This window comes from Lethenteron reissneri, chromosome 23 (genome assembly GCF_015708825.2).
Source record: "Lethenteron reissneri isolate LAM-NWPU_2019-01 chromosome 23, ASM1570882v1, whole genome shotgun sequence".
In the NCBI taxonomy this organism is placed as follows: Eukaryota; Metazoa; Chordata; class Hyperoartia; order Petromyzontiformes; family Petromyzontidae; genus Lethenteron; species Lethenteron reissneri.
Window position 1 is genome coordinate 2,166,472 of NC_083801.1, and position 22,590 is coordinate 2,189,061.

The 22,590-nt window shown below is 45.4% G+C and overlaps 1 protein-coding gene across 1 annotated transcript in view; it reads right to left on the minus strand.

Moving 5' to 3' along the window:
* Window positions 1–22,590, minus strand: part of LOC133345832 (E3 ubiquitin-protein ligase HECW2-like) — a 204,145-nt gene that overhangs the window by 91,223 nt on the left and 90,332 nt on the right. The window contains 2 exon segments of the mRNA XM_061556852.1: window positions 133–444; window positions 5,676–5,802. Of these exon segments, the coding sequence (XP_061412836.1) occupies window positions 133–444; window positions 5,676–5,802 (439 nt within the window).

A 22,590-nucleotide genomic window follows, 5' to 3' on the forward strand; every position in this document is an offset into this window, starting at 1 on the left:
ATCGGAAGTGCGGGGGAAGGACAACAAAGCATAGCGTCTTCTGCGTGATAGCATCTCACTGGTAAGATTGCAACTGGTAAGATGGACCCGTTGTAAAAGTTAATGCGAGGGGCACCACATCGCAGGGCTCACCGATGCTGTAGAGGCCGATCCAGTCGGTGGCGTCCACCTCCTCCTTGATGTCCCACGAGATGACGAGGGGCCTGGCCTGCCCCACCGAGTAGTCGCAGCTGCTCGCCGTGAGGCTGGAGCGCGAGTCGGAGCTCAGCAGGTCGGTGTCGCTGTTGGCACGGACCACGCCGCCGGAGCCCGGCTCGCCCAGGCCCGGGTGCAGCTCCCCCGGCGACAGGGGCCCCCCCGCGGCCAACGAGACGCCCGCACGGCCACCCTCGGGGGACAGGCCCCGCGGGCCATCCGACACGAGGCCCGCAGTGCTGCCACCTCCTGCGCAGAGTGCGGCAGTACCCGCGTGTCACAGCAGCAGCAGCAGCAGCAGCAATAATAATCATATCTATGGAACCCTTTGTGCCAGTCACTGCTCGACCCAACCTGTCACCATTTGGCATTCTCTGGTCTAACACCGGTGGGACAAATCCATAAAGGAGGCTGTCTCTGGTGTAGACCAATTAGTTTCAAGGACAATGCATACATCATTAAAGTATCTTTGTTTGCAGGTATTATCACAATCGTGTGTGGTTAATGCAGACGTGATGCCATGTGATCGGTATCTATTTGGTGTCTGAACATTTTAACGCCTGTATATTCTTGTCAGAAAGGGTATAAATAACATTTACATATTTAACCAGCAAAGCCACACTGAATTAAAGACTCTTTTTTTAAGAAGTGTCCTGCATTGGGATATTTGTCCAACACCAATGAAATTGTATGGGGGCTTTTTAGCAATGGGAAAAAAATTGCAGTACGTGGAAAAAAATCCCACGCAGAACGGGAGGAGAGAATATACACACTCCATGGAAAAAGGTGCTTGAGTCAAGAATCAAATCCAGGACGACCTTGCTCATGTGAGGTGCAAGTGTTACCACTGCGCCTTCAAACGAGTACACATTAGGAGGCATAGTGAATCGGGGAGCTAATGATGTGTCTAATGCCTCTTAAATGGGGGGGGGATTGAATTACAATTATAGCTGATTCTCAATAAATGAGGTGCAATCATGCCCTGATGCACGGGAGGACTGCAAGCGCTGAACAAAAACGTTGACGTAAACAATCTGGAAAATATGGAACAAAGGAAATCTGAGTGACAGTCTCAAGTCACGAAGCCAGACATCAGCAAGCAGACTGCTCCCAACGTGGGATGAGGATTGGCTGAATGAATCGATATCTCATTCTCCATTATCCACGCCACAGCGGCAATGCGAGCGAGCGGCGGTCGCTCTTGGTTGAAGGCGATGTACCTTAACAGAGCAGCAGGTTATAGTCATATTCAATAGCTGCCTGTCAAGCACAACTGCTGCTGCCCGGTCATGACAAAAGAACGTCGTCTCCTTGCACGCGCGCCCAGACGACGTTTCCCGTTTCATCGTCACTCTTGAATGACGCAGCTCGCGTCAGCAGGCGATGCAACGCGTCGGCTTGAGGCTGGCGGAATGTGACGTGCCTAAACAAAGTTGCAAAGCGTCGCCTCAGGACTGGGACAAGAAGAGTCAAGTTCAATTACGTGACCTTTCTTGACCTTGCCTGTTGAGCCCTCTCATCTCCTTGCTTAAGGGATAACTGGGCAGACGTGTAGTGAATGTAGATTTACAGTGGTGCATTCTCTTTGTGCGTCACTTAGTTGTGTAAACCACTAGCTGTACTACCCGGCTTTGCCCGGGACTTGGATCCACCACGCCCGGCCGCCTTTGTCTCCCCAGTGGCGATGTTCACACACCACACCAGTTACTCGTTTGAGGCTGAATCGACCTAGGGGAGGTCCACGACCAGTTAAAATAATCGTCACTGGTGGTGGCCGTGAGCGGGAATCAAACTCGGGTCACCGGGTTCGTAGCGCGGCGCGCTAACCACTACACTACAATGCGTTACGCTTCCACATGCGGGGGTCACGTGACTGTTTTGACGTCACAGCTCATTTGCCGTGCAAAAAATATATACGTTATTGAGCTCCCCCCCCCCGCCCCCAAAAGTGTATTTTTATCATTTTTGCATGGTGTACAGTCTGGAAAATATCCACATGGCAAATTTCCAGTTTGTTGCATGTCGGGAAGTACGCTAAACAGTTTGAACAACACACATATTCACAACTTTGCCTTTTACACATATGGAGATTATCATGCTTTGGACAGATCACGTGAGGCGAGCACGGAGAGGTCTCTACGTGTGGATGTTGTCACCGGTTCTCTACAGCGGACGGTGTTGCCTGTAAAAATAAATGTGTCGTTAAACTCGCCACCACCCGAGAGAGCCAATTAGTAAGATTTGTCACGTAAAAAAAACATGCCAATTATTTACTAGTCAAGCACACGGATGCGTTGGAGAGTAAACACACAACATTTCCAATTCGAATGCGACATTTCGTCGATAATTCCAACGAGCCTCATCAGGCCTCCGTGTTAAACCGTTGTTCCCCTTTCTACCCGGCGTTCCTCCACAACCACTTCCATGCCCAACTTAAAAGCAACTGCAACCCAAACAAAATTAACAAACAGCTCTTCTCTTGAGATGCGAACTTTGGCTGTGTGTACCCGCCTGTCTACGAGTCTGTAGCTTTGTTGATGAGGAAAAAAAGGAATTTAAAGTTACTATCTGACATTCCATTATAGTTCTTTATTGACATCACTGCCATACACTTTAAAACATCAATAGAGTCGAGTCACTGCAGCACTATAGGGCCGAGTTTAACCATAATTTTCTTTTTTTCCTCTCGAACAAGGCTTTATTATTATATCAGAGACAAAGATTTCCCGTATAGCCTTTAACAGACTGTTGAGGCAAGTGCTGTTAGCGAGTCCCTATGAAAGCCGGGACAGCACACGAGGGGATGGGTGGCCCACGTCTCGCCAGTGATGTTTGCACACCGCACCAGGTACTTATTTGAGGCTGAGTCGACCTAGGGGAGGCCCAACACCAGTTCAGATAAAAGCTTTGTTTTAAGGTTGTTTCTCACTTGCATTCAGGCCTCAATACAAGGGGCAATTTTAAATCTGCGTGTGGTTAATTATAAAGGTGTGGATGCTGTTGAGTGGCTGAATAAACCACCAAAGTTAATCTGCACAACTGGAAATGTAGTGTGGCGTGGATTGTGTGCGAAGGTAATTTAAATTGAAACTAAACTTTTTTTTATTTTACCAGATAAGGCGCACAAAGCTCTGTGGCCCTTTTTCAAAAGCGACCTGGCTACAAATGATAGCTCAACGAAGTGGCTTATCGTGTGGAAATTATAGCAGCCAAATACCCTAAACGCGTGTTTCTAAATGTGGAGAGAAAAGCCAGAGGACCCGGAGAAAAATCCACATGACCACGTGGAGAACGTGCAAAATTATAGAGCCATCATGGTCGGGATTAAACCCACGGCCTGCTTTATACCAGGTGAGGTAGTTAACATTTCGCCACCGTGGGAGCGGTGGTGGCATCATGGTCCAAATGTTCCCATTTATACAAACCCCCCCCCCCCCCCCCCACAATTTACTCACCTGGAATTGCACAGAATCTCTATCAGAATCTTTATGTACGAAATGATTATGAATTAATGTGAAGCTTTATTCAAAGATGTGGTATGAATTTGACTAAATTATTCACAAAGAATCAATCAGGCTGATATCACATGTGAATAGGGGCAGCAGGTTCAATTTATAGCCCACAATTAGACAATCCTTTGCCTCACAAGCTGTCCAAATACAGCATTACAGCACATTGCACTGCGAGCAATGTGACTCCACACGTAGTCTATACGATGTACGGTTGTAAGTTAGTTTCCAGTGCAATGCACGCCGTTAAATCACAATTGAGAACCGTCCAGCAAGGAAAACAGTGCACATACCGTGATGTCTGTTATCGTGGAAGCAATTTTGGCTGCGCCACAACAAACGGAACAGGTGATTATTTGTCTCGGAGGCAATCCTAGTTCACAGATTTGGCTGCCACTATCAACGTGGACTGGCTGCAGAACAGAGCTCTGATGAGTAACGCACACAGCGGAGTTCCCTCACTTGGGGGATGGAAATTTCCAATCGCTCCAACTGGCTGCGATGTGCAGTGCTTGCTGTTTCCTGAGAGCTGAATAGAAACTACAAATGGATGGACATGCGGACTGATGGAAACACTACTGCACCGCATTCTCCTGGCAAGCTAAGGTATGGCACATTGACGCCCACAAACCCCCTCGCCTCACGGTTTTGGATTATAGGCGTGTGCGCCACCACCCCATGGACTCCCGTGGCTAACAGAGACTGCTCTTCCTCGGGACACTGACCCACCATTGTAAAGACCGGGAACCAAGGGAGTGGCGTTGGCCTCTCTTAAAGACCCCGGGGGAAGGGGGGGGGGTCTTTAGGAGGCCATGCCATTGCTCCCCCCTATCACTGGAGGAGATGGGGAATTGTGAGCCTCCGTATCGATATTCCAAATTAAATCTCGTGATAATAAATTATCATTAAAAAAACCATCATGATGAGCATGTAACATAAAACAGTATAGCCTTGTAAATATGGTTTAAACAACTGAAGTTTACTCCTCATAGCTGTCCACACGAATGTAATTTAATTATATAAGACCACTCTACCCACACCATCAGGAGCCTGTTATTAAAATAAACACAAGGGGCTCTAGTCACGCTCAGCTGACATGAACAACGGACCGTGCACATTCCCCATGTCCCCCCCCCCCGCACATCTCTTACATGAGACTGTTACGCCATTCAGGGTGGCGTTCCAATGTTTGCGTTTGATCGTTTTGAGAGCAGTTTATTACGAGCAGGCACACCGTCCCCGTGACACGCGTGGCGACGCTGTGTGGACGCAACGCCTGCCAGTGCGGACAGCTCATGAAAAGCTAAGCAGGAACCCAAATTCAGCAGGTGATTTGTTTTCACTTTCAATCATCTAACTGTGGGAATCTTTGTAGGTCCAAAGATAAAATGAGCAAGTGTCCATTCTACATCATCCACAGAAAGCATTCATATGGTTAAAAGTGTGAATACAAAATAAATCATAACCTATTAAAACATCTTTAATACGCCAATGAATCGGCGAGTAAAATATTATAGATCCAGTACATTATCTCCAACCATGCGTAAAAATGAAATGGAACTATTTCAAATGTATTGGAAGCAGTTTCTGTGCCATGCATCCCTAGTTTTTACATCATTTATATTTGTGGCTGCTAATCAGTGATGCGATGCATTCGTAACATCACAAGGCCAGGTAATGTAGGCGCACACACACGCAAGGGAGCGCGTGTGTGCGCGCGTCTGTGAGCGTGCGTTCGTCTGCCAGCCATCTCAGTCAACCCACGGGACCTGGGGTCTGTCCCGTGACCTCCTGCCAGCAGCGAGCCTTCAACACTTTACGTGGCCTCAAAGCGCACCTAGCCTGGCACAAGCGCAGTGGTGAAGTCACAGCCGCTCAGTGGCGAACGGCGGATGTTGTCGCTGTTTTTGTTGTTGTGCGTCCGTGTGTGCATTACAGATGGCGCCCGCCAATGTGTCGCGCGTTAATTACCGGAAAGGCCACGCAGGCTCTCGGGGTTGAGGCTGTACCGGGCCTGCGAGTCGCACCGCCGGCGCCCGGCACACGACGGGTCCCTCGCCGACACGGCCATGTCGGGGGCTCTAGTCCGTGACAGGTTCTAATAAAAGAGAGAGCGCAGCGATGCCGCCGCCGTTAGCACGCTCAGACACGGCCGCCGACCGCAATGTTGCGTGTTGCGTACGGCCAACAAGGGGCGACGTTCCACACGCGTTTGAAGAGGAGGGCGAGCGTCGCTAGCGAGCGCCAGCCGAGGTCGGTGTGACTCACGAGGGGTGGCGTTGTCGGTCACGCGAGGGGTGGCGTTATCATCTCCCCAGCGCCATTGCTGACAACCCAGAACAGTGAAACACCTCTTATCCGCTCGCTAAAACCCGTCCCCCCGACTCCATCTACACCGACTTCACATATTTAAGCCAGAGCCCGGTGCCATGCAGTTCACAAACTTCTATTAATAATGATGAGTTTGTTGTCTTTCCCCCGCACCTCCGATGAGCACGTTTGACAATGTACGGTGCGGAAGAAGTTCTACACACATAACCTTTGCATTCATATGGCAAGCAAATGACTCAACAACTCAAAGTGCCTTACATTACATCATTTCAAACATTTGAAGGTCGGCCCCCACCCCCCCCAGTGGTAGCGGTCCCTGTGCAGCACAAAGTAACGCATCACCTGGCCCGCAAGCAGCCATCAGCGTACCAGTAGGGGGCGATGGTGGCTGCTGTGTCATCCCAATTGAGAAATTTGCGGTGTGATTTTTCGAACGTAGCAAATTTGGGGCCATGATGCCGGTACAAAATGCCCTACTATTTTCGAATGGCGTCACGGGATCTTTAACATCTCCTGTGAAGCGAACGGAGCGTGGTATTTAAGGTAAATAAACACGCAGTGTTAGCCAGGGCGGCCCTCCAGAATCGAACCCTCAAACCTCTGCAACAAGCGGCGAACGCGCTTCCGCCAGTTGACAGCGCAATCCAATTTTGGCAAAGCTACTTCCCGCTAACGCTTGACTTTGAAAAATATATCCACACAAATCTGTTGATTGAATATTCACGCGTTGCTGTTGGGAAGTCTTAACCTCGAGGGCCACAGGTTTTGGTGATAATTTTTTGGGGCACTTTAAGAGCCAGTGCACTCACCGTCTCGAAAAAAAATTTGCTTTGTATATTGTGATGCGTGTGCGGCATTCACGTGTAGAGATTCAATCACAACACCGAAAATAGTCGCCCGACGTTATGGGCACCACGGCGTGCATGACACAGACAGTCAGGAAGTGGTACTGGACGGGGCGGTAAGGGGATTTGTTAGAGGCAGCGAATTTAAATGATTGTGGAGGAGAAATACAACACGGAAAAAGAGTGAGACATGGAGGGTGATTGACAGGGTGGACCGTTGGAATCTATTAGGATAAGTGGAAGGTGATTGGCTGGAGGGAAAGGAGGTCAAGAAACCTTTGGGAAAGGGGCTTGAGGGATGTATAGAGAGGAAGCGAGGGCGTTCGTGACGCTTGGAGTCAAGGGAATCCTTTAAGACCGTGGCTCACGCTGGAAGAAATAACGACTCCTATTATTGAAGACTACCGTATCACGTGTCACTACACACGAAAATAGAAGTCAATAGAGCAAGTGGAGGTTAGATTCATTTATGCCGTTTCATTTTCTTCACAATTAAACTCAAGAGCCGAGGGGCTAAACAGCAGCAGGTTTTCAGCTGCCACACTGGCATCCGCTTCACTTAACGGGCACCCGTAGGGAGACGCGCACACAGACAGGGCCATCGTCGAATTTAAACCAGCAGCTATCAGCCCGTGGGCACCCCCCCCCCCCCTTCATGGGGGTGGTGCGGGCTGCGGAATGGTCACCGTGCAGGAGAAGTTTAAAACACGTGCGAGGAATGTCAGTGCCATGTTGTGGCGACAACATGCACCAATGCTAACACAACACACACCGATGCTAACAAAAAATACACCAATAGAAACACACCTAGACTAACACAACACACTCTAATACTAACACAAAACACACCAGTTCAAACACAAACACACCGATACTAACACATAACACAACCGATACATAATGTGAAACAAATGCCTTGTTGACAAACGCAAATGAATCGGTGAATAAATCAGAACAGACCCAACACATTATCTCAAACAATTGATAAAAATGCTATTAAAATATTCAAAATGTAGTATTGGAAGCAGTTTCTGTGCTACACACCCCTAGTTTTTCCATCATTTCGATTTGTCGCTGCCAATCAGTGATGCGATGCGCTCATGACATTACAAGCCCAGGAAATGTAGGCGCACGCACACACACACGGGGAGCGTGTGTGTGTGTGGGGAGCGGTAGTGTAGCGGTTAGCGTGCTGCACTAGTTCAAGTTCATTTCAAGTTAATTTCATTAGGTATAGCCCCGTGAGCCATTCGGCTCTTGAATCGGGTGCAACCGCAACAAAGAAAAAACAAAAACATGAACAAGAAAACATCTTAATATGACTATGTGCAAACAGAAAATCCAAGAAAAGACAGCAAAATATTGCACCAACGCTGTGTGCAAAAATCCCAGTGGGATGCAAGTCAAACAACAACAACCACAAGACAACTTAGATTAAAGCCATCAATCTAACTCTGTACTACAACAAACAAACAAAGCCAAACCAAAACATTTTTCGAAAATCACCAAAATAAAGCCATTAAAGCAATGAAACAGTGATCATAGGAACTGTGACCAAATTTTCACAATAAACGACGTAAACAACATGTACTAAAAGTGCATTTTTCAATGCACCTTTAAGATCAGCACACTAAATCAAAACACAGATCATACAACTGACGAACCGAGTTTGATTCCCACTTACGGCCAACACCAGTGACGATTATCTGAACGGTCCTGGGCCTCCCCTAGGTCTACTCAGCCTCAAATAAGTACCTGGTGCGGTGTGTAAACATCACCACCGGGGAGACAAAGGCAGCCGGGCGTGGTGTTGTCCACTCACCCCCTCGTGTGCCGTGCCAGCCTTCATAAGTGCTCGCTAACAGCACTTGCCCCAACAGTCTGTTCAGGCTATACGGGGGATCGTTGTCTTTGTTTCGTGAGCTTGTGTTCATCTGCCGGTCGTGCACAGGGACCAGTAGCTTAAAGCTCGAACACAAAAGATAATTACAATTAGCTGGCAAGAGGCCCTGCGAGTTGGCTGTAAACCCCACCGATCATGCGTGCGACTGTGTCATCGATTGGCTCAATGCACCATCTGAGCGCAGTGGGCTTGTATGCAGTGGGAAGGCCCGTCACTCGATGTCTTCATGCCGTGCATCGAACAGTGCAACCTTTACGTTGATTACTCGGCGAGCTTAACCCGGGAAAGTCTCACCGAGTCTCAAGACTCTTTTCACAAGGGTCCCGACACTTTTGGGAATATGGTGCCATGTTACTGCTGTGTGTAATAATATCATGTGGGACACTTGCAGGCAATTTCTCAGCATTGGGATATTTGGCCAATACAAGTTGCATTGTTATATATGTTTACATCTATGGGAAAAAAACCGGAGAATCCGGAGAAAACCTGTGCAGAAAAAGGTGTAAAATAGTAAAAAACCACGCAGAAATGTGTTCCAATTGGGAGTCGAACCCAGGCCCTTTTGTTATGAGGCACAAGTATTACCACTGTGCCACCACGCTGCCCAAGCAACATGTATCAGCAACGCGCTTAAAGTAACCGACAAATAGGTGGCATCCTACACCCAGGCAGGAAACTTGTCCTTAGCACGGTTGGCTACGTACGGTGCGAAAGAAATTTAACATACGTACATAAAAAAACATCAACCGCAAGGTTGCAACATTCACATTTGTCTTAGAGAACTAAACATAAAATGGTGAATAGTAGTGAAATTAATCATATATAAACTAAACTTACAAGCGAGCTAAGAAGACATGGCAGCGTGGCGCTGAGGCTCGCGCTACGATACATGTGTAAGCCTCCAGAGCTTTGTGCATGACAGACCCTTAAAGTGATGGACCTGTATTGGCATTCCTTCATCATCCCCGCAGTTGCGTGGCTGAGGGTGCTTTCACTCTGGTGCGAGACACCTAAAGCACAAATGGCGTCTCTGTACGTCGGTCCAACGGTGAGCACGCGGAGAGAACGAAGCAATTTAGACGCGTTGAGATGCCAACAAGCAGCAGGTGACTGGATGGATCAGGTTGACGGTCTCGTGTCGGTGCGACTGAAACGGCACTTCTGGGATCCTGTGGTGTGAATCTGGGAAGCCCCCTGTGATCACGCTGGGTTTTCAAGTGCAGAAACTCTCGTTCACAAGCCTATGAATTGCAACTCCTATGACCTGCAGGAGCTGCAGTGTCCGCGAAAACTCCAATTACCCCGCAGCCCTAAATATTCCTATCCGCGACTTCTCCCAAAAGTCAGTGTTGAACGGCTTCAAATTGCCCGCGATTTTTCAAGGATAACGTGTGGTTGCGCGGAAATACTTCCAATTACCCACGAGTGTCCACAAATATATTGCTCGCAAATACGTGGACTAAATTGGGAGATAACATTGCAGATATCAGGATCCATGACGGTTCCCCGTGTCACCGTTTCTCCTGTAATGTACAGAGATGTGATGTCCTCAGCAAGGTTTAAAAAAGAAAAATCCTATTCAGTTTGGGATTTCCCTTTAATTTGGACCATTCCAGAGTGAGAATAAGAGCGCTTTGGCTTGATTTCCACGCAACGAGCACTCCCTGCAGGGCACGTAACAGGGGTGGCCCCTATTGTGATTCAGACCTGTTTCTGTGACACGGGGTGATGCACAGACCAAACAATGCGAGAGAGTTCCAAACGGGAAGTTCTTCAGCTCTTGACAAGATTCAGATATCACAATTGGAATCATCACAATCAGCCACGATACTATCCTTCCTTAGCCGGCACCACCGTCTCTCACGATCCCACGAAGCAAACAATCCAAACAGCTTCTACACATAAACCGTTCTCATTGCTCCATCTCCACTGTGGACGTCCTCTCAGACACGTTTCATTTCTTGGCAATGGGAAACAAAAATGGTGAATAAATAAATAATGAGACCAAGATGATAAAACCCCTTGGGATATCAATGTGCAGCCGTGATGATGCTGCGTACCTTGAAATAGGATCCGGTTTTGTAATCGTGTACAGTCCTCAGACCGGAATTGGGTGTGTCAAGTCAAACCGATCAATGGACTTAATGCAGCAACCCCCGGCAGTGAACTAGCACATTCCGTTCTGGGCAATATTATGCAGAGAGAGAAAAAAAATTACTCTGGAATTTTTAAAAATGAAGAATTTATTTAAATTGTATATAAAAATAACCCATGCCTTTCATTTTAACACGTGACATTCCAGTGATGGTCATTTAATCGTGAACAATGGAATTGCACGGAATGTTATTCACTCAAGTCAAAGACAGTTTTGGGGGTAAAATTAAAGCTTTGGGTTGTGGTTCACAGGCACTCCACTTGCAAATCATGTCACCGTTCTCTCACGGTTCATCAATTCAAATGGATCCCTACGGTAATGATGCATGCGTAGACTTGTACTTGCATGAAGTGATTACTTACGAATTATGCAAGATACAGTACGGTATACGGAACCATTTCCTTGCAGCCGATGGGACATATTAAGACTGCACAAACAAGAAACAGTCCGAAGCGAAAAGGTAAAAAAAAGGAGAGAAAGCATCGATTCTCGACGACAAACTGCGACAAATCGTCAATTTGGCAGGTGGAGTGATGAGATTCCTGCCCAGTGTTTGACATCGTTTCACGTGACGCCGCTCTAGCACCCCTCACCATTCATGCGCCACCCTCCGCCGCATCCCCCACAACAATTTTGAATAAAGTAAAGATTCGTGTCTTTGATTCTGTCTCGTTTTGTTCCGTCTCTTCAGTCCATTAGCCTAATAAATTAAACAGATTATTTGGTCACGATGCCGTTGGCAGCGGTACTCAAGCACAAATAACACAAAACTAAACCCAATAAATATGATTCGTGACATTTGGGGAAACGGCTCTTCGTCATCGCATGTTTTTTTTTCAAAAACAGTATTGTTGAGGAATATGTTGGGTTTTTCATTGGCCTGCAAGTCAAGTTTCCATACAATATGCATCAAATTGAAGATAGTCGATGCTTACGTGCACAATTAAGAGGCGTGTATTGTGAGAGTACCAATTGACTATGATAATCCTCCATGAGCAGCAATGATGGTCAGGGTTTGTGGGTACTCAGGTAGTGTTTATAACATCACACTGATATTAAACTAGCCTAGTCGAGAATTCTGTAGTGAAAAGGCTACTCAAAAACCCAAATACTGTATAATCTAACAGTACAAGTGAAGAAAAGACGTTTTAAAAACTCGAAGTGAACAACAAATATTGGCCATCTCCTCCGATCACAAACTGTAATGTTTGAAATTTAAATCCCGGGTGGGTGTCTCCTCAGCCCATCATCTCTAAGGGGGCAGCTAAAATAATTACCACATTGTGGGAAGTCAGCAGCAATTTTCTTGCAGAGAGACTAGCCCCAGCTCGCACTTTTACGCCCGGCTCAAGGCAACCAGTGGATACAAGCATCATGCGAGAACTCCTGAGACATTGTGACTGAGCTTATTCATACAGTCACTTTGCATCGCAAGGAAATATAAAACAGATAATCACCACCATCACTAATTGCTTGATGCAATAATGTATTGCATCAATCAATGCCTATCTCCGAGTAAAAAAGGAAAGGCGGCACAAATTGCATTCATCGAGAGAAAATTGCTATCTTCCCACGGTCAGATACAGTTGTGAACTAATAACTGTTTACTCAGCAGATATGAAATAACACTCCCACACACACACTAAAGTGTGCTATATAAACGGTTTAAATTATGGTAATCGTATTACTGCGCACAAAGGCATTTCATTACGAAGCACTGCAGACATATTTAGATACAATGCCGTACGTGTTTTATTTCGACTGGCGGTATGCAGCGTATCGCCGAGAGCAAGAGCAGAAGTTCCAATTTGACATACATGCAGCAGAAAAAGTGACAATTGAGCCATAAAGTACAGCATAAATACAGGAGGCCTCTTCTTACCTACGACCCTATTATCCGTAACTTCTGTTAATCATACTCTTTGGTGCTTTGAAGTCACCTAGGTAAAAAATAATAAAAGTAAAAAAATTTAAATAAAATAAAATAAATCACGACGTTTCGGGCGCAACACAAGCGCTCGTCATCAGGTGGGACCACTACAGCCAGAAGCAACTGCTGGAATGGCTCTTGTGTCACTGCAGCAACTGCTGGAATGGGTCTTGTTTCACTGCAGCAACTGCTGGAATGGGTCTTGTGTCACTGCAGCAACTGCTGGAATGGCTCTTGTGTCACTGCAGCAACTGCTGGAATGGCTCTTGTGTCACTGCAGCAACTGCTGGAATGGGTCTTGTGTCACTGCAGCAACTGCTGGAATGGCTCTTGTGTCACTGCAGCAACTGCTGGAATGGGTCTTGTGTCACTGCAGCAACTGCTGGAATGGCTCTTGTGTCACTGCAGCAACTGCTGGAATGGCTCTTGTGTCACTGCAGCAACTGCTGGAATGGGTCTTGTGTCACTGCAGCAACTGCTGGAATGGCTCTTGTGTCACTGCAGCAACTGCTGGAATGGGTCTTGTGTCACTGCAGCAACTGCTGGAATGGGTCTTGTGTCACTGCAGCAACTGCTGGAATGGCTCTTGTTTCACTGCAGCAACTGCTGGAATGGGTCTTGTTTCACTGCAGCAACTGCTGGAATGGGTCTTGTTTCACTGCAGCAACTGCTGGAATGGGTCTTGTGTCACTGCAGCAACTGCTGGAATGGGTCTTGTTTCACTGCAGCAACTGCTGGAATGGGTCTTGTTTCACTGCAGCAACTGCTGGAATGGGTCTTGTGTCACTGAAGCAACTGCTGGAATGGCTCTTGTTTCACTGCAGCAACTGCTGGAATGGGTCTTGTTTCACTGCAGCAACTGCTGGAATGGGTCTTGTGTCACTGCAGCAACTGCTGGAATGGCTCTTGTGTCACTGCAGCAACTGCTGGAATGGCTCTTGTGTCACTGCAGCAACTGCTGGAATGGGTCTTGTTTCACTGCAGCAACTGCTGGAATGGGTCTTGTTTCACTGCAGCTCTCTTACCCATTCCAGCAGTTGCTCCTGGCTGTGGTGGTCCCACCTGATGACGAGCACTTGTGTTGCGCCCGAAACGTCGTGATTTTTTTTTACTTTTATTATTTTCTACCTACGTGACTTTACCGAAAGAACCAAAGAGTATGGATCCTTGCAGTCACGAAAACTTAAAATCTAGAATTCTGTTAATCATGTGCCTATTATGGCTCTTCTTATCCGTGGCCGGAATCTATTCACGGAAACTCTTGGAGAGATTACTCCTGGTTTCTGCGGTTATGAGTCACCCAAAAGTGACGACAATTTAACCCATTTGTCCACACACAGCTGTGGCACACAAACAATGCCATGCAGGAGATGAACTGTTGCATCGCAGGAACATAGTGGATGGTGATAGCATTGCAAAGACCTTCATCCAGCAGTGGGTAGGCAATGGATGGTCATGATAACGCTAGGGATGATGAGAATGATGGTGGTGATGAAAATGACGGTGCTGGTGACAATGGTGATCATTGCGATGATGGTGACGATACTACACATCACAAATGTGCCCTGTTATCCCACGGAAATTCCACGGAACAGAGGGTCTCTTACAAACGTAGCGTCAAATGTTACTATTATGAGGTTGTCTGCGTGGATAACAGGACTTATTCTCAAGGATTATTACGGATAATACGATCCGCTAATCGATCACAACCCCCAAAATCAATGTGGAGTTTGCCATCTTTTCTTTGCCATCCACAGATCCCATTAGACTGGAGCGCTAGAATATGAACACTCGAGGTGTGATGCTTCACTCCCTGGTGATCAGACAAATCGTTGTGATTCACGGTAGCGATGCAATCAGCTTCGCTTTTAATAGTGGTGAATGTAGCCACCGCTAGTGGCAGCAGGTGTCGTATAAAGTTAATAATAAAAAATACAGCGTATGTACAGAATTCCCTCGTTATTTTCGTGGGATACATTCTGGAGATGTTTAGCAAATTGTGCGGATGATACTGGCCTACGAAAACTGATCTTTTGAATGAATTACCTTTTGTAAATACATAAGCGATTCAATACACGAAAATGAATACATAAAAAAATATACTAATTTGTAATAATGAACATAAAGTAAAGAAAAAACATTTAATTATTTAATACTCGTTCCTAATGAACTTATCTTCAGTTATGATAATGCACATCATTTTATCTCATCACTTTCTTGCATCACATTCTCTCTAATCACTTTATCCCATCACTTTCTCTCTCTCTCTATCTTTCGATGCAGGCGTGTAGAGTTCCAGATGCGATTCGAGGAAGAGCCAAAATCGCGTATAGCAAGTTCGTGAATATGAAAAACATAGATAATTACAACACAAATGTATCAGTAAACCTAAACTTTGTTGTTAATCAATGAACCATTGCATTATTGTATTAAACCCCCTAGTGAACATCCACACAGCATGTCACTTGATGGTTCAAATCATAGAGCTGTCTGGGTTTCTTTACGGCGAATAATAAAAGACAACGATTTGCAGCTGTCCACTAGCCCCATGGTGTACGCAGCTTTACGTCACAGCCATTGTGCGTGAACCATTTCATGTTTTTATGCAAACACCAATATTGCAACTGCAAGTAAACACGTGCCGTCTACTGCCCAATCAGAGAACTGGGGGCGAATTATTGACTCGGAATATAACACCCCCCCCCACGCCTCCCCGCCAAAAATGTAATGAATTACCATCGTTTTGGATGGCGATGACATTAATCAGTTCTTTTACTACGTATTTGTTCTGTCTAGGACAGCACGGTGCACCTTATGAGAGGGCGATGTAGTCAGCACCATACTCCGCCACCAGGTACTTATGAGGCCAAGTTGACCTTTGAGAAGACCCCAAGACTGGTTCAGATGTTCGTCACTGATGTTGACCGTGAGCGGGTCACCGGGTTCCAAAGTGCAGCATTCCAGCCACCAGGCTACCTCTCCCCACTCTGGGTAACATACATCCTGTAACGCAACATATACAATACATCTTTAAACTATACTCTTTCGGTAAAGTCACGTAGGTATAAAATGAAATAACTCACGACGTTTCGGGCGCAACACAAGCGTCCGTCATCAGATGGGAAAGCGTGGTCTGCTTCTGAGGCAGACTGTTTTAAAGGTTTGAAATGGGTGTAGCTCAAGGGTCATAAAGAAGTGGCCGGGGCTAGTGATGTTAATGTGAAAAATTAGCATGTAACTGTATGATAGGAATCTTGAAACTAAACTACCAAAACTATTTTTTTTGTTACCAGGAAGGCCCACTAAGCTCTATAGCTTTTTTAAAGAAGCGACCGGCCACAAATTATAGCGCAACGAAGTGGGCATGTCAATCCTAAATGTGGAGGGAAAAACCGGAGGACCCTGGAAAAAAAAATCTGCGTGACCAAAGGAAGAACATACAGGCGTCAGGGTCGCGATCAAACCGACGACCTCCTGTATACCAAGCGAAGCAGTGAACAACTCACCACCGTGGCATCTCACGAAGCTCAACCTGGTTAAATACATTTTGAACGGCCCTTGAAAATTCATCTTTCTTTTCGTAACATTTTATTCGCAGCTCTTTATTAACTACGACTGGGTCATGAACATGTTAGTCGCTGTCAAAGGCATGTGGGCCTGTGCACTTCAACTCAAGCGAAGCACAAACGTTCAATTAAGGCATTATTCCGTGAAGACGATCGTCCACTTTGATCACCGTACGTACAGTGCTTTAAATCGAGACCTTACATGATTTGAAGAGCAATTGTGCGCTGCATTAATGTTACATATGCATGTATTCTGCTGCCCACGGGAGGGTAGGGTCACTCAAGTGAGATTTCAGGGGTCAGAAACCCCATCCGAGCTGGATAAGAAGGGTCTGCTGCATTCACCTCCCACCCAACCACGACCTCTAACGTATGAATACAACTTGAATGTATGTTGCACTTCTTTCACACCGTACATAGCCAACCGTGCGTGTGTGTACTCCTGCTACAGGGCAGTGCTGAACGTGAGTTCATGATGTGTGCTTACAGTTCTGGTGCGGACAACCTGAACACGGCGCCACAATTTGGGCAGGGCCATCGCCAAGTGCTGTGGCAGAACGCTTACATAGCAAAATCCATAAAAGGTATCTCTAGATGCCCTGTAGATTGTAGGACTCATCACCTGGTTCTTTACTCTGACATGGGCTGGGAAACACAGGGGCTATAAGTGGAAACTGGCCTCCCAACTTCTGTACAGTAGAGCCTCAACAATTCATGCACATGCTGGTCGTGACAACCAAACAAAAAAACTAAACTATGTATTTTATTAAAACTAAACTATTTTTTTTATTTTACCAGGTAAGGCCCACTGAGCTATAGCAGCTATTTTTCAGAAGCAACCTGGCCACAAATGATTTCTAAACAAAGCGGCTTATCACATGGAAATTTATAGCAACCAAATACTCTACGCATGTGGAGGAAAAAAACGGACTCGGGAAGAAATCCACGCGACTTAGGGGAGAACATGCAAACTCCAAATATACAGGTGTCAGGGTCGGGATCAAACCCACGACCTTCTGTATACCGGGCGAGCAGAGGCCGGACCGTTAGGGCCAGCAAGGCCTTCTCTGCTGGCCTAGAGATTGTCAGAATCAGAAAATTGTATTTTTATAATTTAATATATATTTTCATTAATGCTATATGCATTTTACAAAGTTCGTTCCCATAAGTCTATTAACGTCATTTCATTGCTGCTCTCTTCCTCAGTTGCGCTGCTTTGAGTGCAGCTCATATAAATTAGAGCTTTTATCCAATCAGATTTTCCACCTGTACTGTCTCTGGGTGAAAAATCTACCCTGAGGCCTTCAGAATTTCGAGTGAATCCCCTCTGATGTTGACGCGAATGGGGAATATGTTGTTGTCATATTATTTAACCAATCAGATTTCGAGTTTTCCATGTTGGGCGTATTCTTTGACACACTGGAGCCTTCTAGCTTGCCTAGCCGCTTACGTTAGCATTTTCCACGTGGTGTGATCGGAGGGCCAGTTATCTAACTGAAGTCAAACTGGCTAGCACGTTACGTAGCATCATCTAAGATTTATTTAAACTTTATTTCGTGACATTTAGATTTTTAGATGTAGTGATTTAGATTTTTTGTTTAGATTTTTACTTAACCCTGTTGTTTTTTTAATGCACAATGGCTGTTTTAACTGCGGGAGGATAGCAGTGAAGGCTTCGATGTAAAATACACGGCCCGCCACTGCAGGCAAGGTAGTTGACATCTCACCACCGTGGAGTTATACTCTCGCAACCTGCGGGAGCAAAACGCATAAAATCTACGTCTTTTAAAACAGTTTCATGGATCTCTTCCAGGAGTGGCTTAAATACTCAGAAAATCTGCATAAGAATGCGATGGAGGAATTTGCCGATTGAAAGTCACTGGTGTTGGCCGTGAGTGGCAATCAAACTCGGGTCGCCAGGTTCGTAGTGCAACACACTAACCGCTACACTATCGCTCCCCAACATACAAATATACATGAGGCCACAGTGGTGTCACCAAAAAAAGCTAGAGCTCGCAAATAACCGTACTGTACTACTCTTGCCGGTTTCACACACTCCATGTTCCCATGCAAATTAATTAAAAAAACTGCAAAATTACGCCTTTGGCGTCCTCTGGTCTAACATCGTTTGAGACTAGGCTCGAAAGAAAGCTGTCTCTGGTGTGGACCAATCAGTTTCAAAGACAATGCATATATTATCAGAGTATGTTTTTTGTTTGCATTCTGACCACAATGCTTGTGGTCAGAATGCAGACATGATTCCTTGTAAAAGGTTTCAGTTTGGTGTTTTAACATCTTAACACCTGTTTTGTTGCCAGAAAAAAGAGGAAAACCTATTCTCATAGAGTGATCTTCTGCACTGCGCAGTACTCAACAATACAGTTTTGGTTTTAGTAAAGATCTGAATAGGGCACACAGGCAGACAGATCCACACACACACACGTTTTTGGCTGTCCGCGAATCGCATCTGGAACTTTGTGCGACTGCATCAGGAGAGAGAGAAAATGTGATGCTATAAAGTGATGCGATAGATTGATGACAAATAAAGTGATGAGATAAAGGTAAGTTCATGTATAAACTATTACTAAATAGTTCAATATTTATACTTTGTTTATTACAACCAATTTTATGATAATTTTCGCGTACAGTATTTAATAGCTTATTTATGTATTTATCGGAAATTATTTAAAAAACGGATTTTTTTTGCAGGCCAATATCAATATCCGCAACATTCGCGATTCACGAGGGAACACTGTAAAGCACTTTGGAGAGGGGCCATGCATTAGGACAAGGCCAATTAAAGGTACAACAGTGTACACGCTTCACCACTGTGTACAGCACACACAGGACCGTCTCATGAATCATCGATTAAAATATCAAAGTGGGTTCCTGCTCAAATGAACACTGGGCCAGTGCTGATCTCCCCGTTTACAGCTCTGAGCCGAATGGTGAAAATTCCACATTCCTACTTACGGGACAAGCCTACCCCCCAAAGGACCGCCGTTGACGTTATTAATATGCACGACATATTCATAGCGTGTACTGCATTACAGCATGTCAAGGTGTTATGTTGTACGTGTTGTCTAGAGAGCGCTCGCGAAGCCCTTTGCGTAATGCCCGATGCATTACACAGCACGCCGATGAATGTGCCAGTGCGATGCAGCACACGAGCACCCTGCAACGCACTGCGTGCTTATTACCAGCCCAGCACAGCACTTTACACCGTACCATACCCAGCCAGCACCGTGTGTCACGCACACAGCCAACGGAGCTACATGCACCGTGGGTATTCACCTACAGGAGCTGCTGCTGCTGCTGCTCAGGACAGTACAATGCCCAGGAGTGTGATGCACGCCTGCAGGAAGCGAGGGCTGCATGCCGCATACAAACAATGGGAATGATGTCACGGGCTTCGTGTAGTTCATCTCTCAAGTCTCACCCAGGTGGCACAAGGGGTGTGTGTGTGTGTGAATACACACAAGGTGTGTGTGTGTGTGAATATACACACAAGGTGTATGTGTGTGTGAATATACACACAAGGTGTATGTGTGTGTGAATATACACACAAGGTGTATGTGTGTGTGAATATACACACAAGGTGTATGTGTGTGTGAATATACACACAAGGTGTATGTGTGTGTGAATACACACAAGGTGTATGTGTGAATATACACACAAGGTATGTGTGTGAATATACACACAAGGTATGTGTGTGAATATACACACAAGGTATGTGTGTGAATATACACACAAGGTATGTGTGTGAATACACACAAGGTATGTGTGTGAATACACACAAGGTATGTGTGTGAATACACACAAGGTATGTGTGTGAATACACACATACCATGTGTGTGTGTGAATACACAAGTGTGTGAATACACACAAGGTGTATGTGTGTGTGTGAATACACACATGTATGTATGTGTGAGAACACATACATACATACATATGTGTGAATAAACACATACATGTGTGTGTGTGAATACACATATACATGTGCGTGTGTGTGTGAATACACACATACATGTGTGTGTGTGTGAATACACACAGTGTATGTGTGTGAATACACACAATGTATGTGTGTGTGAATACACACAAGGTATATGTGAATACACACAAGGTGTATGTGTGTGTGAATACACACAAGGTGTATGTGTGTGTGAATACACACATACACCATGTGTGTATATACTCGACTACAGGAAAATAACACGTAGCATAGAGAGGAACGTAGCCCTAACATCTACTCATTAGGGAGTAACTGCTCTGCTGGGTCATTAAGTGCTGGGCATGGCGTGATACAGTACGGGGCTGTATGTGCACTCTCCGATGCGTGCGTTAACAATGCAGTGCCGCACGACAACGTTAGCATCCGTGGGATTGCCGTGCTTTGAGTCAAGGTCATAAGGTCACCGGAGCCAACACAGAAAGCCATTACTTCTTCACGAGTGCCAGGCCATGCAGATGTTGACCTCTGACCCCCCACCTACAAAGTCAGCTTGTGCCTCGCCCCACCATCTGCCTCTAGGGCTGCCTTTGTTGACAAACCTTGACATTGTTGTGCTTAAACTAAATATATCGTGGGTGGCCAACACCGCGCCCGGCCGCCTTTGTTTCCCCAGTGGCGATGTTTACCGCAAACAAGGTTTTTCTCATTTGAGGCCGAGTAGACCTATATACGGTCCTGTACACACACACACACAAACACTGCATTAGTACAGATTTGAATATAAACTGAACCTCCAGTCCTGTCGGCCAATCTAACTATAGACTCTTACTGCCACGTGGTGCTGTTGTACACGAAGGGGGATTTTATTTAAAAACACAAATGCACGGTCAGAATGTTTATTTATACTGGAGGAATCCGATGAGCTATAAAGTTATATTAAGTCCAGTAGATACACGGAACGATGTATCAATACACGGTGGTTGTTGTTGTTATGCAACACGACATTTTCTTCAATACATTCAACACACACACAACAATAATAATTACATACACACACAACAATCACACACACACAACAACAACAATAATCACACACACACAACAATAATTACACACACACAACAATAATAATTACACACAAACACACAACAACAATAATTACACACAAAACAATGATTACACAGACACAATCATACACACACACAACAATAATAATAATAACAATTACACATCTTCTTGGTTCTTTCGGTAAAGTCACGTAGAAGGGAAGTAATAAAATAATAAAAATAAAACATAATAAAACAATTCTCACGACGTTTCGGCCACAACGCAAGCAGCCGTCCTCAGGTGAAAACCAGATCTGTCGAGGCGACAGCGTCTGAATGAAACAGCACACGTGCTTGGAGCATATATATATATAAGCTGGGTTGGAAGGGGGGAAAAGGGCGCCTTGACAAAATAATATGCATATCAAGAGGAATTTAGCATATTTATGGGAAATGCAAGTATGTGATTAGTACTACTTATGCCCGTGCATTATGCAGGATTAGCAGCATCAAAGGGAAGGGATATGGGAAATGCAGGTATGTGATTAGTACTACTTATGCCCGTGCATTATGCAGGATTAGCAGCATCAAAGTGAGGGGATATGGGAAATGCAGGTATGTGAATAGTACTACTTATGCCCGTGCATTATGCAGGATTAGCAGCATCAAAGGGAGGGGATAGGGGTAGCATTAATAAAGGGAAGGAGTGTTAATAGTATGTAGCTGCAGTAACTAAAACCACCACGTAAACAACTAAAGTATAAACTACATAGTATCATCAGTATACTAAATATACTCTACAATAAGCCGAGTTACTAACAGTAAGTAATACATTACAATTCTACGTCGTAAAACATATAATATGCTTCCATCTAAACTTTATTCTCTTACATCACACAGTCTACACCGTACTATATACTGCCATAGACAAACCCAACATTAAATTATATTATGGCTACCATGAGAGATTCGTTCATGAGGCGATCCACATATACAAACACAGAGACAATTTCAACCGAGAAGATGGATTCTGGCTTAGCAATCATTGGAAGGACGTAATAAACCATTTCGGATCTTAACTGATTGTGTTCACGTTTACGGTGACTTTCAGACCGCGTTCCACTCACTGGCATTGTATTCTCCGCAGGGAATGGATTC